Source organism: Diaporthe batatas, assembly GCF_019321695.1.
Source record: "Diaporthe batatas strain CRI 302-4 chromosome Unknown Contig00003, whole genome shotgun sequence".
NCBI classification, from domain to species: Eukaryota; Fungi; Ascomycota; class Sordariomycetes; order Diaporthales; family Diaporthaceae; genus Diaporthe; species Diaporthe batatas.
The window spans coordinates 3,354,060-3,369,554 of NW_025408550.1; the positions used below are offsets into that span (position 1 = coordinate 3,354,060).

General features: G+C 52.0%; 5 protein-coding genes across 5 annotated transcripts; 3 read left to right on the forward strand and 2 right to left on the reverse strand.

Annotated features, from left to right (window-relative positions):
• Nucleotides 1-878: 878 nt before the first annotated feature.
• On the forward strand, nucleotides 879-2,894 carry KVR01_003434 (uncharacterized protein; the record flags this gene model as incomplete). Its single annotated transcript, XM_044786029.1, has 5 exons — nucleotides 879-1,217; nucleotides 1,268-1,676; nucleotides 1,864-2,523; nucleotides 2,586-2,726; nucleotides 2,782-2,894. 5 exons carry the CDS (start codon nucleotides 879-881, stop codon nucleotides 2,892-2,894), a joined length of 1,662 nt encoding a protein of 553 aa, XP_044648449.1.
• A 3,062-nt stretch (nucleotides 2,895-5,956) lies between these two features.
• On the reverse strand, nucleotides 5,957-6,977 carry KVR01_002952 (uncharacterized protein; the record flags this gene model as incomplete). The annotated part of the gene is made up of 3 exons (XM_044787904.1): nucleotides 5,957-6,116; nucleotides 6,188-6,466; nucleotides 6,529-6,977. The coding sequence occupies 3 exons, from the start codon at nucleotides 6,975-6,977 to the stop codon at nucleotides 5,957-5,959; spliced, it is 888 nt and encodes a 295-aa protein (XP_044647967.1).
• Nucleotides 6,978-8,688: 1,711 nt separating this feature from the next.
• Nucleotides 8,689-10,250, reverse strand: KVR01_003229 (uncharacterized protein; the record flags this gene model as incomplete). Its single annotated transcript, XM_044791095.1, has 1 exon — nucleotides 8,689-10,250. The coding sequence occupies exon 1, from the start codon at nucleotides 9,949-9,951 to the stop codon at nucleotides 8,689-8,691; it is 1,263 nt and encodes a 420-aa protein (XP_044648244.1). The 5' UTR covers nucleotides 9,952-10,250.
• Nucleotides 10,251-11,137: 887 nt separating this feature from the next.
• Nucleotides 11,138-13,019, forward strand: KVR01_003451 (uncharacterized protein). Its single transcript, XM_044782657.1, has 3 exons — nucleotides 11,138-11,371; nucleotides 11,451-12,386; nucleotides 12,463-13,019. The coding sequence occupies exons 1-3, from the start codon at nucleotides 11,171-11,173 to the stop codon at nucleotides 12,868-12,870; spliced, it is 1,545 nt and encodes a 514-aa protein (XP_044648466.1). The 5' UTR covers nucleotides 11,138-11,170; the 3' UTR covers nucleotides 12,871-13,019.
• Nucleotides 13,020-13,532: 513 nt separating this feature from the next.
• On the forward strand, nucleotides 13,533-15,443 carry KVR01_003505 (uncharacterized protein; the record flags this gene model as incomplete). Its single annotated transcript, XM_044785469.1, has 4 exons — nucleotides 13,533-13,883; nucleotides 13,988-14,302; nucleotides 14,361-14,619; nucleotides 14,683-15,443. The coding sequence occupies 4 exons, from the start codon at nucleotides 13,533-13,535 to the stop codon at nucleotides 15,441-15,443; spliced, it is 1,686 nt and encodes a 561-aa protein (XP_044648520.1).
• Between the last annotated feature and the right edge of the window lie 52 nt (nucleotides 15,444-15,495).

Sequence of the window (15,495 nt, forward strand, 5' to 3'; positions counted from 1 at the left end):
TTCAGATGGTAGCCCCATCCCGTCCCAAGGTTCAGGTGGTAGCCCCGTCCCGTCCAAGGTTCAGATGGTGGTGACTTCCCTCACTGTCTCCGCTGTAAAAAATTGCACTACTCTCCACTAGTCTGAACAAAGACACTCAGTGATACTCTCATGCTTTTTCAACCAACTTTCTAAGTATTAGGTGCAGGAATTATAAGCAAGACTCCATGAGATATGCTAGGACAATGCTGTGAAAACAATTACTTAAAATACAGATATCTACCCAGGTACCTACTATATATCCTGTATTATTATGGTCTATCTAGGAATATCTTTTATGAGATGTCCTGATTTGTGAGATTTCTTTCATGGCATTCTTGGCAACTATCACCCCATTCCCTAGACAGCCGCTTTGCCCCCCCCCCCCACTCTATGCGGGACCCGGGGAGGCAGGAAGATTATCTTTTCTCAGCTTCGTGCCGGAACGGAGTAGCATAATAAGATGTTATCATGTGGAGACTCCGGAGCCCGCCGCAGCAGAGGGCGCAGTAGGTTACATCCAGCATTTGAATATCAATACGCATCAGTACCGGTATTGTTATCTTGCCGCACTTGGCGAATCGCCGGGGGATCGTGAAATCCCCGCTTTCTATCAGGCCCGGTGATCGGCCTGTTGGCTCCCCTAGCTTTCCGATAGTCTGGGCCGCTTCCCGGGCACGCTACCGGGTAGCCGCTACCGTCGCACCAACTATTGGTTAGAGCACCATTTCCCCCTTCCTTAATACCAGTAGATCAATCGGCCTTTGTCTCTGCTCAGTGCGCGTCATCAGATTTGCAGTTTTATTCCTCCTTACCTAGGTACCATTAGACATCTTGTGTTTACGATCCTACTCGCTAAGATGACTATCAATCAGGCAATCACGTCCGCAACCAATTCTTCCAGCTCTTCAGCTAAGACTGGAAAGAAAGAAACATGGGAAGAAATTGGAGCACGTAAGAGGGCAGCTCTCCTAGCTTCTATACCGGAAGAGTGGCGTGTCCCAGATCATCTTTTGCCTCCTGATTCTCAGGACGACGTGACAGGATGGCCGCAAACTTCCGGCTGGTTCACTGCTGAAGAGCTTGCCATCACCGAGCTCTCAGCTTCCGAACTCATACCGAAACTCGCGTCTGGCGCGCTCAAGTCTGTGGTTGTAACTCGGGCATTCTGCAAGAGGGCAGCAGCAGCTCACAAACTTGTACGCCGAATTCTGGCCCCCCTGTGAAGTCAATGCTAACCCTGTCAAAGACGAATTGTTTGTCTGAAACATGTTTTGCTCGCGCTCTCGAAACAGCAGAGGCCCGTGACGAGCATCTGGCTCGCACAGGAAAGCCACTGGGACCTCTACATGGGCTGCCCGTTTCATTGAAGGACAATTTCAATCTCAAAGGGCTCGATGCTACCGTCGGCTTCGCTAGCCACGTGGATGCCCCGGCTGAGTACGACTCAACGCTCGCCACCATACTCGAAGATGCAGGCGCTGTGTTCTACGTCAAAACGAATGTTCCAACAGCGATGATGATCGCTGAATCTGTCAACAACGTTTTCGGTCGAACGGTCAACCCTAGAAACAGGCAGGTGACCTCAGGCGGCAGCAGCGGCGGGGAGTCTGCCCTAATTGCATTCAAGGGCAGCTGCCTAGGCGTCGGAACAGACAGTAAGCAGCTTCTGGATACAATTCTTACCCCTTCAAGAACAAGTATACCCCATTCTCATCAATACAAGGATTTCGGTGCTATAATGTGTGAAGACGAGCTATAGCCACCTTGTGGCCCACTCCTGGCCCCATTATTGGTATTGAGCCACTCGTTACATTTTTTGATCGCTGACTCCCAATGCTGTAGTTGGTGGGAGCCTTCGGATTCCCGCTGCCTGTACGGGGATATTCACTCTAAAGCCCAGCTTTGGGCGCTTCCCTACACTCAAATGCCGTAGTGGCATGCCGGGGCAGGAGGCTGTTCAGAGCGTGAATGGGCCTCTGGCAAGGACCCTCGACGACATTGCCCTCGAAGCCAAGACGGTCGTTGACGCGGAACCATGGCTTCACGATCCTCGCATGGTTCCTATCCCGTGGAGGGAGATCAAGCTGCCCGAGAAGTTGAAGATCGCCGTGATGTGGAACGACGGAATCGTCACGCCAACGCCTCCTGTCTCACGAGCTCTGCGAGCCACGGTGGAGAAGCTGCAAGCCTCTGGGCATGAAATCGTAGCCTGGGACCCGAAAGATCAGGCGCAGGGAGTGCGGCTCTTGGACCGCATGTTCCTCGCAGACGGCGCGGTTTCGATTCGCAAAGAGCTCGAGCGAACTGGGGAACCTATCCGGCCCGAAATGCGGGCGTATTCAGAGGCCAACGAGCTTGGCACTTATGATATGTGGCAACTCCACCTTGAGAGGACAGAGTTTCAAAAGCGCTACCTGGACAGGTGGAAAGACGCAGGAATCGACGCGATTCTTTGTCCCACGACGCCATACAGCTCAGTGCGGAACGGAGGATTCAAATACGGTGCGTGAAAATCACCATTTGCAGCATTTAACCTGTGACCTCACCTACTGACATAACTCCAGTTGGGTATACCGGCGTTTTCAACGTCCTAGACTATTCTTCTGTCTCCTTCCCGACCGGGATATTTGGAGAAAAGGAAGTTGACGCGCCATCGAATGACCACAAGCCCCTGAGCGATATTTGCAAAACGACGCATGCTGAATGTGAGTCGGAAAGAACCATGTCAAACCTGGCGATTGAATATTGACACTGTTGCAGATGATGCAGAACTTGTCCATGGACTACCAGTAAGTCTGCAATTGGTTGCTGGGAGATTACAGGAAGAGAAGGTTATAGCAATGGTCCAGCGGATATTGGAGACTCTGTCGTAACTAGCATTTTGTCGTAGCCAGCTAGGTGTTGTGCATTTTCAGGTTATAAAAATGCTAGTAGGCATGACCTCAACCGAGGACTTTTCATTTTCATCAGTATGAATTGTCGGAATCAATTGATTCCATGAGATCCTCGGTTTCAGCTGTGTTGCCCAAATAAACACACCGGCTATACTGTATGAGCAATTGTTCTTGGTAAATGACACGAATGTGAAGATCGGACAACCGTAACTTAGAAGTATACAGCAGTACTCTTTTACTTGACCTGTATTTCTTCAAACGCTGGGTCTTGAGTGTTTACCACTGTATGAAGGCGCCACATACATTTTATATGTATGGGGATTAAAAACGAAACCACCCTTTTACTTGACAAAATAATCTTACTCCGCGAACTTTGGTCCGGTGTCCTCCTCGGCCTGTTCGCTCTCCGCATCATGCCCAAAACCTTCTACCCTCCTTTTCAGATCGTCCTTGTGATGGAACCACGACAAACCACCACACCAGACCGCAAGTGCAATGGACGTAGCGATCATTGCCCACATACCGCGCTGCGCGGTGAGTCAGAACTAGGCTTTGTTTTAACACATCGGTTGATTGGAAGACTCACATTGAACCATGGAGCCATTGACGCGCCGTAGAATATGATGGACCACCATGCGTTTATCGCATTACTCCCTAAATTCATGCCAGCCAAGACCACACCCCGGAACACTGGCTCCTCGAACCTCATCGCGTCGTTGCACCAGGCGAAAAATGTTGCCTGACATGCGTAGACTGCACCAGCCCAGTAGTAGGCGCCGAAGACTACTGCCGTGGACTTGGAGCTCGTCGGATCTCTGCCGGCCTGGAGTATCATTGCAGATGTCACGATGCCTGTGATGCCGATAAAATAGCCAACGAGATACCTCTTTCCACTCAGGAAGTCGGTGAGCGTGGCCCAGAACAGCGTTGAGATGATCCCAATAGCCGGCACGCCCGTTGGATAGTTGTTCAGCTGGGCCACCGTGTACTTGTTCTTTGGGTGGCTCTTCATGTAGAGTGCTAGAAGTGAGTTGCTGCTAAAGGATTCCGTCTCGCCGGCAATGATCCATAGGATAACGAAACCCCACCAGTACCAGGATGTCAGGACCTTCCTTAAGAATTGCCACGTCATGGGGCTGCGATCGTGGACCTCGGGCACGCGGGCTTGGGCCAGAGCCTTTTCGTTCTCGGTGAGATAGGAGGCTTTCGTGGTGGAGGGAGTATCTGGAAAGAGTAAGAAGCCGTACAAGGCGACTGGCAGGGTCATGATTCCGTCAACTGTGGATGGTTAGTGGTCAGTCTCTGGCGATGAGATTTGTTGCTCCTTCAGCTTTTCATACTAATAAATAGCCATCTCCAGCCGCTAAGACCCCGGATGCCATCCATGCTCTCATGAATGCCCGTCTGAATGAAGCCTCCGATACTTGGCACACATGTCAGCGCCGAGACACGACCAAGAGTCTGTCAGCCCGACTTACAGGGTTCCTGCAAGGCCTGATGCGGTAAAAATGCCGCTCCGCTTCCCAAGCTCGCGCTCAGTGTACCAAGCGCCAAGAATGTAATGAGTGCCGACGAACGTGCTGGCCTCAAAGATCCCCTGAAAGAATCGAATAGCCATGATGGAGCGAGGATCGTGGACGGAAGCAGTGACCATTGTCAAGCCAGCCCATACCAGCATCATACTGGGAAAGAAGAGGCGGGGGCGGACATAGTGGAGCGACAAGTTTGAGGGGATCTGGCCGAGGACATATCCCACAGTGAAGCAGGTGTTGATCTGATTCAACTGATTGCCAACGAAGCCTATCTCTTCTTTCATGCCTGAGACGTACGCATTGGCGAGGTTGCTGGCGCGTGTTAGTCACCTTCCAAGGTTGAGAGAACATTTGGATAGGAAGGGCGGAATGAGGAGAGGTGTGCCCACGAGCGATCGAGCTATGGCAGCCAAGTGTCAGTCAGGCATGCTAGCAGAGGAACTGCAGGGGCGATGCATCGAGGGCTCACGTAATTCATGAAGTAGCTTAGACAGCAGAAGGTGAGGATGAAAAAGTCGATCTTCTGGACCAGCAGCCGCTCCCCCGGCTGGTACTCCACCTTGAAGTACTCGCGAACGGCACGCGCCATTATGCAAATCCACACGGCTTGTATGTTAGTTCTAAAATTTGATCAGGAAGCTGTGTCTTGATGCGTCCGGAGCCGACATGGGGGCACCTGGGTGCTTGTGTGCCGCGCACTATATATCCATGCAGGTGCTGCGGTGGAGTCGGGCCTCTCGGTTTCGCTGAGTCGGCAGTGGGCACTGGGTTTGTTACGGCTGCCCTGCAGAAAAAAAGGGCGTGCGGCAAAGGCCCGGCCTCTAGCGCCAAGAACCCTGAACCCACCGGCTTGGCTCTTGGCTCCAATGTTGCATTTCACACGGCCCGGCACCACGATACCAGTTGGGCAGGGGTGGATGATAAGTGAGATAGTCTTGCATGCTTCTGATACAGAAAGATCGCTATCTGATATCTCCAAGGTCAGCCGTGCCGGACAGATGCCAGCTAGCCTTGAAATGGACAAGACTGTGGCTGCAAGGAAAGATGACCGCAGGTTGCAAGTGATTGCAATCCCGAGTATAATAAACCCTTGACGATGCCCCTTGGCCCGTGGCATTTGAGAAGCTCATGGCTACTTAAGTGCGTTTACATTAATGCAAAGCAGTGCTGTTCATCATACCTAGGTCCAGGGCTCTCTTTTGTGGGCCCGGTGACGACTCTTGAAGGCTAAGAGACACACATTCCCCTGCCAGCCCAGCCACATATTGTAGACAGACTGTCCCGTTTCACAACATCTTCCAATGGCATGCCTTTATGCTGCTTCAAACAGAATGAGCACATTCAAGCCTTGAGGGCATGTTCACGTTGGCAGCTTAACAATCATCATGCGCCTGTTTTCATAGTTTGAAGTCGAAGTGGATAAACTAACATACAACGCTAGAATTCATAATACATATCTCATACAAGAATGGACGTCGCATAATGATACAAATACACCACGGTTGACATCTAAGCCGAGTTGTACACAGCGACATACTCCGCCTGGTACACACCACCTGATGCAGTGCTCTCCAGGGGTGTTGCGTCGGCACCGTAATCCTTGTTCGGGAAAGAGCCGCCGATGGCGAGGTTCATGAGAACAAAGTGTCCTCGGTGAGCGATTTGAGCCCTGAGAGTACCACGTTAGTATTTGAAAGCCTCAGATTGTGGGTGCTGGTGGACCGGAACGGGCTGACTGACCAGACGTCCTCGGGGAGTTCTGATTGCTTGATCTCCTTGTACTGCTCATCGTCGACAAACCAGCGCATCGCCTCTTGGCCAGTTGTCGTGCGGTCTACCTCAAAGGTGTATGTGTGGAAGTTGCCTTGCGGCAGGGATTTGGGCGTGATTGATCCCGAGAGACCAGTAGTCTCGTTGCACACACCACCAGGGTTGGTGCCGCAGTGAAGAGTTCCGAATGTGGTCGGCTTGCAGTTGACGTTCTCCAAGATGTCAAACTCTCCAATAGACGGCCAGTTTCTGTACAAAGGATTGTCAGGGGCTGCGAATCGGAAAAGGTCCCAGATCGGATTTGAACTCACTGAAAGTTGCCACGGAAGTCTGCTCCCAGTGTCCAGAACGCTGGCCAATAACCAGCACAGGCTTCTCCCATGTCGGGCAGACTCAGGCTTGCTTGTATCCGCATCTTGCCGCCAGCAGCAGCCAGGAAATCCGTCCGCTGAGTCTCAATTCGAGCCGAGGTCCAGCTTGTGCCGGTCTTGACTGCCGTGATCTGAAGTGTACCGTTCCCGCTAACTTTCAGGTTTGCCGGATCAGATGTGTAGGTTTGAATCTCGCCGGTGCCCCAGTTAGCAGCACCTCCAGGGTAGGATGTTCCGGTGGAGACGATCCAATTGGCTGGGTTTGGAAGAGAGTTTGCCTCTCCGACAAAGTCATCACTCCACGTGACTTTAAAGCCCTCGATGTTAGGGACCGCAGCATTTGCGACTTGGAATGCAAAAGCCAGAACGAGTATCTTTGAGTAAGGCATGATGTCGATGATGTTGATGATAGAAAACGAGTCTCTCAATAATGATTGAAGGCAAGGGAAGGAGTGTTCTTGTGTGTAAAGACAGAAGAGTTATGATGGTGATGATGATGGTGATAGATATTCATGATATTCCTGAAGACATGAGATCATACTTATATTACTTCCCATTGCACGAATTTGAAGAGTATCTCGGTGGCTTGAAGACTTGCACACCGTCAAGATCGCATGTTGTCCCTTGCCCAGGTATCCACCTTTCATTACCCATTCTTGGAATTTGGCATATAGTGGTACGCACCAGGAATGTCACTGCAGCGTATAAACAAGCCAAGTATATCTTGTTTGATGTTTAAAGGTGTTCCGCCTAGAGGGTGCCTAGATTCAACCCCGGACACGTCGGGGATCTGCCTAGATAGCCGGAGTTGCTATTATTCCTCTCTGAACCGTTAGATATTCTACAAGCGAGGTGGCTGTGGTAGCCAAAAGTCGTGCACTCGACATCACGGCCAAGCTTTCTGTAGATATCTTGGGATGATCAGATGTATCGGATGAAACCAGGGCCCTGAGGACACCGGCTCCTTGAGCAAATCGGGCAAGCAGTCCGGGTCCCGTCGCGCGGTGGGCGCCTGTGTCTAAGGCATTGCCAGCCGAGTTGGATCTGGCATTGGTTGTTAAACAGAGACGTTTGGCCCCGAAATACCAAACTACCTAGGTACCCTGAACATCCAAAGCTTGGCCTGTTTGATGTGCCCGATCCCTGGCAGCCAGATTGGCGAACCTTTGGCGGCCCGCTATTGGCTGTAGAAGTTAAATATGGAGGAGCGCCGTAGATCGTCAAGGTTGCCCCTTGAGCGCCCTGATTGATTCACTAAGCATAGTGAACCCCATAATAGCGGCCGTTGCCTGTCAGATGATGCCAAGGGTGGGACAGAATGGGGCCAGGGTAGGGGCCAAGCGCGACAATAGTTTATTCGAAGGGTACAGATTACCTGAACCCCACACTACAAGGTATGTAGAGGATAGCTTGTCTGCAATGCTTTCTCGCTCCTGCAAAATTACTTACTCGTGTCTTGACGAGCGCGCGCGTATGGGCATGGGAGCTGTTGGTTGCGTTCGTGTGGTCTTCAGGTTTCCTCCTACTAGCACTATGACTAAACTTGGCGAAACACACAAGGCCCACTCATTTCAAACAACGCTACCAAAAAACCTTATAAATGCATTTTTAGATCATTGCACACTTACCTGCCATGTCCCCCACGAGTCGTAGAACTCGCCCTTGCCCTAAATGGTGTCACAGCTGATGCAGCATTCTTCCACCACTTTAAGGATTCCAGCGACCTATCTACAGCTTCCTTTCATCCAACACCATTTGACTTATATATAGCTCCTATCGCCCACTTCTCAATCAATCTGTCACTTTACTGGAAGCCCTGGAGCCGCGGTGAGCAGAATACCTAGGTATCCGGGATAGGCTGCGAGTCAGGACTTGCGTGAATTACGCTGGCGCAAACATAGTAACCAATATGCCCAGGTGGTGTCTTGCTGAGGTCTGAATTCATTGGTACACTATGCTGAGCTCGTCTTGGAGTAAATCAGAGCCCGCCTGCCAATTCCGCACGCCGCCTTTGCCCCGACTTAGGTACACTATCCCACACTAACAGACTATTATGAGAATCGCCCTCTTCCATTGCTCACGAATATTAGAAAGTCGAAGTCAAGACTCCTTGTTCCACTTCTTGCCATTCCACAGGTTCCCAGTCGTCCAAAGCCAGTAGTCCCTCCCCTTCAATAACCATACCAGGAAACTGGGTAGTTGAGCTCCCATCGCTGCGCCCACACCCTTCGTTGTACCAATAGGAACCAGCTGTGTTTCTCTGGTATCCTCCTCGAAAACACGTCCGCCTCCGGCCGACGGGTCTTCCTGGTGATCCCCTTCAAAGAGCAGGTCATGTTTCAAGCTCGCACAGAGAACAGGGACTGCCGAAAGGATGTTGTGTACGGCTGGACGCGCGTAGGAGCTTGCGTCCCCGATGGAATAGATCCTGGAACCAGGGCCGGCGCAGTCCACCCGCAGAGTCGATGGATTGGTATTGACACGGCCATCGGTTGTCAGCAGAGATCTGTCGGAAATGAAGCCGGTATTGGGTGTCGTGCCGGTTGCAGGTATGTACAGATCGGCGTCGATGGTTCTCCCGTCCTCCAGGACGACGGTGGTCTCAGATGTCAGCAGCTCGAGATCACTGCCGGCGCCGGTGGGCGTGACAGTCCTGACGCGGGCATTCTTGATGACTGACACGCCAACATCGGCCAAGAGCTTCTCCGCTTTGTCGGCAATACTCTGACCTAAATTTGGCAGGATCTTTGAACTACTCGTGATGATAGTTATGTTGGCGCGAGCGCTGTTTCGTCTTGAGCGAATGGAACTGGGTCGTCCGTTCAGGAACTGGCCAAGTTCTCCAGCTGTCTCAACGCTGGTTGGGCCACCTCCGGAGATGACGATGTTTCGAGCTGCAGGAAGTGCCTTTCGGAGTGAGCTCCAGCTTTCACGTAGGAATGCCTCGTCCTGGATGAATCCAAACAATGGGGATGACGTCGAAGCACCAGTAGCGATGACAAGAGCATGAAAAGCCAATTCCTGCGAAGTGTCGGAACCTTTCTTGATGGTAACAATGCGCTGCTCATGATCAAGATGCGTGGCCGTGCCTTTGATGAATTGGAAGTGGATGTCATCTTCATAATGCTGAAATTGGGTCTGTATGTCCACGAAGAGCTTGTCCTGGGGGAACATATCGTCCGAGAGCATCGCGCGCGGGCAAGAAGGCCGGCAGAAGGCTTGAGACGAAGTGCTGATCAGAATAACCCGAAAGATCTGTTTGTTTGGGGCCTTCGCGATGATATGTTTGATAGTGTAATGCGCAACAGACAAGCCACCATAAGATCCGCCCAAAATAATGATGTTCTTTGGAGACTGGGCCATGATTCCAGCTAGCTGTGCTGTCTATGAAAATGTGAAGACGTGGTTGGAAGGCAAAGCAACCTGTGGTAGCCAAACCTTGGAACCTGTCGAACGAGACAATGCTCCTGAACAAGAGTTTCAGTGAGTTTCGGGAGCTAGAGGCAGATAAATAGTTTTTGGAACCGCTATGCGGCTTCCTCATGGTGGACGAACGGCCGAATTTCGTCCTGAATCCTTTACAACGCGATCTGCTGGTGAGCGCTAGTCCTCAAGCGGCTGGGCTAGTCCAAAGGGGATCGAACCACGGTGTCCGGGCGGACGAAGTGTCGGCGCCCGGGACTTGTCGAACGATACATTTGAAGGAAACAGAGAGCTGCCTCTTGATGAGAGACGGCAACTCCAAAGTGACATCATCGGAGTGGCCTCTCTTGTCCACATGCATGCAGACGTAAGAATTCTGGCTTGTTCGTCATGGTCAAGGCCTTGCGAGCCAATCAGTCACGGGCGACAACTCTAGACGAGCCAATCAACTTACACCAAGCCAGCGGGGAATTTCCTTTTCCTCTCCACCACAGGAATAAGGAAGCATGCGGCGCTTTCTTCTCCTAGCAATTGTCATTCAAGGTCTTCGCTTACCCTGTATATTAGGCACGCGACATTTATGCTTCAATCACCTACCTACTAGGTACCTAGGTAGGTAATAATTCGGGCTGGCTGCCCGTCAAAGGAACCCGCCAAAGATCTTCATGACGGACTATACGGCAACATCCAACCGCTCTTGATCAAGACTTCAGGCTGAGTCTCTGCCAAGGATAAGCCCGGAAGTTCGGCGCTCGACTCGAACGGAATATGCCATGCGAGCACTGCAGTCCGAGGGGGACGGCCCAGAGTCAGGCTCGTTTACATTGGCATCCTCGGAGTTCGCACTGCTTCTTAGCTAGTTGTGGGTTTCGTTGTTGATCCGACTGCTGACGACCCCATAATTCGGAACTCAGGTGGCCAACCAGGCCCTCGATGGTTGTATTGGTGCCTGTGAATGATGCATAAGCGGCGACTAGCTTAGCGCATGCGACCCTGATCTGACATGTTCATGCAGGGTCACAAACAGGACAGTATCCGTCGACAATTCAGATGCTTATAAAGTCAAGATACATGCCTAGGTATGTAGGCTATGCCGAGCTGTCTCAATCTTCCAAAGAAATTTTGTCTTCCACCCCCTCAAGAGGCAGACCTGACCAACATGGCTACTGAAGCGTACAGCCTACTGAGCAGGTCACCCTTGGTTGTGGCCAGCATCGTCCTCATCGCCGCAGTGCCGATTGTGTCTTGGCTGCTGCAATGCAATCAACGGCCGAAAACCTTCCCGCCCGGACCGCCAACCATTCCAATCTTCGGAAATCTCCATCAAATGCCCACGAAATCGATATATGTCAAGTTTGCTGTAAGCGATAAAGCCTCTGTGTACTGTCACCGGAGAGTGTCGAGACTGGATTGAAGTTCGCTAATGACCCTTCTCTTAGGAATGGTCAAAGCAATACGGAGATATAATTGGGCTCAAGGCCGGTCCACAGAACATGGTGATTATAAGTAGTCCTCAGCTTATACGTGAGACTTTTGTCAACCGCGGCGTCATCTATTCGGGCAGGCCGGTGCTCTACGTTAGCCGCGAATTGCTATTTCCCAACCAGACCAACCACATGTTCATGCTGCAGAATGACGACACGCTGCGACGCAACAGAACTGCCCTTAAGCGCCTCATGGGCCAGGCCGGACTCAAAGAGGCCTTCTCGTTTCAAGAAACCTTGACGACCGAGCTGATTTCGAATCTCTCCAGTGGCAAGGAATCTCCGGAGAGGTGCGTCCGTTTATACATGTTCAGAATTGCCATGACTGCAACCATGGGCCCAGTCGCCGACGAGGGGACCGCCACACTCATGCTTGACGAGTGGACACACATACAACATAGACTTATCAAGGTCCTCGAGGCAACAATGTCATCGCTCTTCGACATGCTACCATTCCTCAAATACGTGCCATTTATTCCCGGCAAACAGAATGCGAGGGATATCGGGGCTTACTTGCTCAATCTGAGTACGGAATTACTTGGACGCTTGAAATTCCATCTGGCACAGGCAAAAGAGTCTGGTTCTGATGATGTCAAATACTGGGGTCTGATTGGCAACATTCTCCGGGACCAGGAGGGAGAGAAAGATGATGTGGAGAAGAGAAAATTCCACTTCACGGACTCGCAGCTCAAAACGATGGGCCAATTCGTCCAGGATGCAGCCACAGACACAACGCTTTCGACTGCAATGACTTGCATCATGGCACTGACAGCAAACCAAAGCCTGTTCCGCAAGGTTCAGGAGGAGGTTGACACAGTCTGCGGAAAGGACGGCGAGCTGTTCTACTATGACATTGACAGGCTACCTTATGTCAAGGCATGTGTGCTTGAGGTATGCACAATCTGAGCTGGTCTATCCTGGATCTCACATTCCGTACCTAAGTATGGCCAAGCTGACTCTCCGACAGACACTTCGATGGCGGCCTGCAGCACCTATCTTGTTGCCGCACCGTCTCGAACAGGATGACCACGTACGGGGTTATCACATACCAAGAGATACGATGATCATGGCGAACGCCTGGGCTGCTAACCATGACCCTGCACACTTTGATGAGCCCGATGTCTTCAACCCTGATCGTTTCTTGGGATTTGAAACCTACCCAGGCGTTTACCCCTTCGGAATTGGGCGTCGCTCCTGTCCTGGTGACCGGTTCGCATTAAACACGTTGATCATAATGCTTTCCAAGCTGGCAGCATCCTTTGACTTTACCTTTGATGGTCCAGCTCCAGACATGAGCCTTGAGAACGGTTACGATGCTGGCGTTATAATGTACCCTAAAACGTTCCCTGTAAAGTTCATTGAGAGGAGAGTCTGAAGTATTGTGGTGTCCTGAAGTCTGTGTGTGGTGGGTCGGGACTGCAGCATGCCCCGGTGGTGGGTGGAATGTGAGCAAACATTGATGAGACCAAACATGAGAGGATGCATGGGGATGACATCAGATGGACAGACAGAGACAAACTTGCTATTGAGACCATTGTGTACATTGATTGATGTGCCCTCGAGCCATTGTTTCTCTCCAGTGCCATTGACAGACAGGAATTAAATTGAGTAGCAATAGCTCCATGGCTGCCGCCCGGTCAGCTGGCTCTCTGGCAGTTCACCTACCGGGAGGTACTACTTAAGCTCCACCTCCTCGATTTGATTCCTGCAAGCCCCAAACTTTCACCCTACAACGAGTCTGGACAGGGAAGGCGCTCAGCTACCTGCCCACTCCAGCAGCACAGTTGTCCGCAAGCGCAAGACCGTTTGCGCGTGACCGTTTGCGCGTGACCGTTTGCGCGGCAGCTGCCAACCTCCCAAGTTGGAACATCATCCATCATCTCCAGTCTTGTGCTGCACTGCGCTTGGCGGTGCCCGATCCGCAACCCACAGTCGCGATAGCTTCTACGAGGCGGTGGTCACCTCCAGGTAAGCACTCAACGCTCACGGGGCTATTAATCACAGACTCAGCCAAACAACCCTCAGGCAGCCGCCACAATGGAAGCCTCTCGCGAGAAGCCGATCCATCAGCAGCCGAAGCTCTGCGAGCATATCCTCAGCCATGCTTCCAAGTCGGCCGTTCCCCTCCGCATTGGCGCATCCTCGATTCCTCAGGCTGGCAGTGGGCTGTTCGCTGTCAATCACATTCCTGCTGGGTCCGAGATTTTTCGCTCTAGCCCGCTCGTCGTCGTGGCCGAGTCTGCCCACCAAAACGTTTGTGACTTCTGCTTTCTGAATCGTGGATCATCGGTCAATCGCGATGGCCAATTCTACGGCAGCATTGAAAATGAGGAACGGCCGGCACTCACTCGCTGCGGGGCCTGCAAGGTCTCGTATTACTGCTCAAAGGTGAGTGCACACAGCTTCTCAACTACGTACCCACTTAGGTACCTAGGTAGGTGGGTAATTGGCCACTTGCTGACCATGCCTTTTCGTCTTCTTTTCATCTTCAGACATGCCAGACCAAGGCGTGGAAGAGCTACCACAAACGGGAATGCAAATTCCTGCGAGACAATCCGCGCATGGCATCCTTGGATCAAGCGTTGTGTCGACTGCTCGTCTGGATCAAACATAGGACCCTCTCCGAAGATGACATGCGTGCTATCGTGGCATTGGAGACCAAGTTCGACGCCCAGCTCGAACAAACGCGCCAGGCGGCCGGTGACGAGGGACCTGGCATCGACAAGTCTCTTCACGTCGCTCAGAACCTACACGCTGTTGTCAAGCCGGGCATCAGCCTGAGTCTGTGCCGCCAACTCTACTGCATGGTAAGCTCGGCCTCCCAGTGCATGCAGAACAACACAGCTAACTTAGCCACCCTAATAGCTCGCTATCAATTGCCTCGCCATACGCCCTCCCGAGTTACAGATCGCTTACGGGACCTGTCTCGACCTCGTGGTGTCACTCATCAATCATTGCTGTGATGAAAACGCACACATCTTCTTCGAGGGACGAGAGCTGAGGTGTCGTGCCGTGAAGAACATAGCAGCTGGGACAGAGATCACCGTGTGCTACCAAGATAGCCGGCAAGATGTCCTCCATAGGCGCAGCCTTTTGAAAGACATCTTCTTCTTCACCTGTGACTGTAAGTCCGTGGTCCTGGGAAAGAAAGGCCTTTTGCGATGCCTCAAAACTGACCTCGATCAAGGCAGCAAATGCAAGTCCGAAACGGCGCAGCATATCGCCGCTGCAGTCAAGCGCCCAAACTACCTCGAAATTCTCAGGGAGGCGCAGGATGATCTGAACAAAGTCGTGCACAAATATACCTTGGCATCTGAGCGCTCGGCCAGGAACATCAAAACCATCATGGATTATCAGACCGAGCTCCTTGACATCGAGGAAAAGGTCTTCCAGGGTAGCAACTGGCCTGACCACATCGAACCGATGCCATCAGCCCTTCGCGATTTGGGTGGCATGTACTTGGAGCTCAAGTACGTCGTGGGCCTGGAGTTTGTTCTCAAAGGCACCTTCTACTCACGCACCCAAGACGACCCCCGCTGGGTGCTCGACCTGATGAAGCTCGTCAAATACATCCTCTACCTCTCACAAGAGAGAGATGACGTGCTCAACTGGACTGGTGCTGCACCACCTCAGGTACTAGGGGGCCGGCCCACCCTCTTTGATACTGCTAGGGGATATCTCGTCCACGTGTGCCTGAGTGGCAAGTTTACCTTTGGCCTTGACACGAAGTACGTCCAGGCCCTGTACCACTGGGCGGGCAACCTGATCGAGCGGCCTGGAGATCCGGGCATCGACACGAAGGCCTTCCAAGAGCGTTTCAAGAGTTCGCAGGACAAGCTTCTCACCTGGGCAAAGATGAAGACGGGCCGTGGCCTGGAGCTGCCCTCTCTCCAGGTCATGGTCGGATTTCGAAAGGACGTTGCTGAGGCAGCGGAAGGTGACAAGTGAAATGGGGTTGCTCCTTTGGCATGCTTCCTTTCAGATCATTCGATGTGAGAGG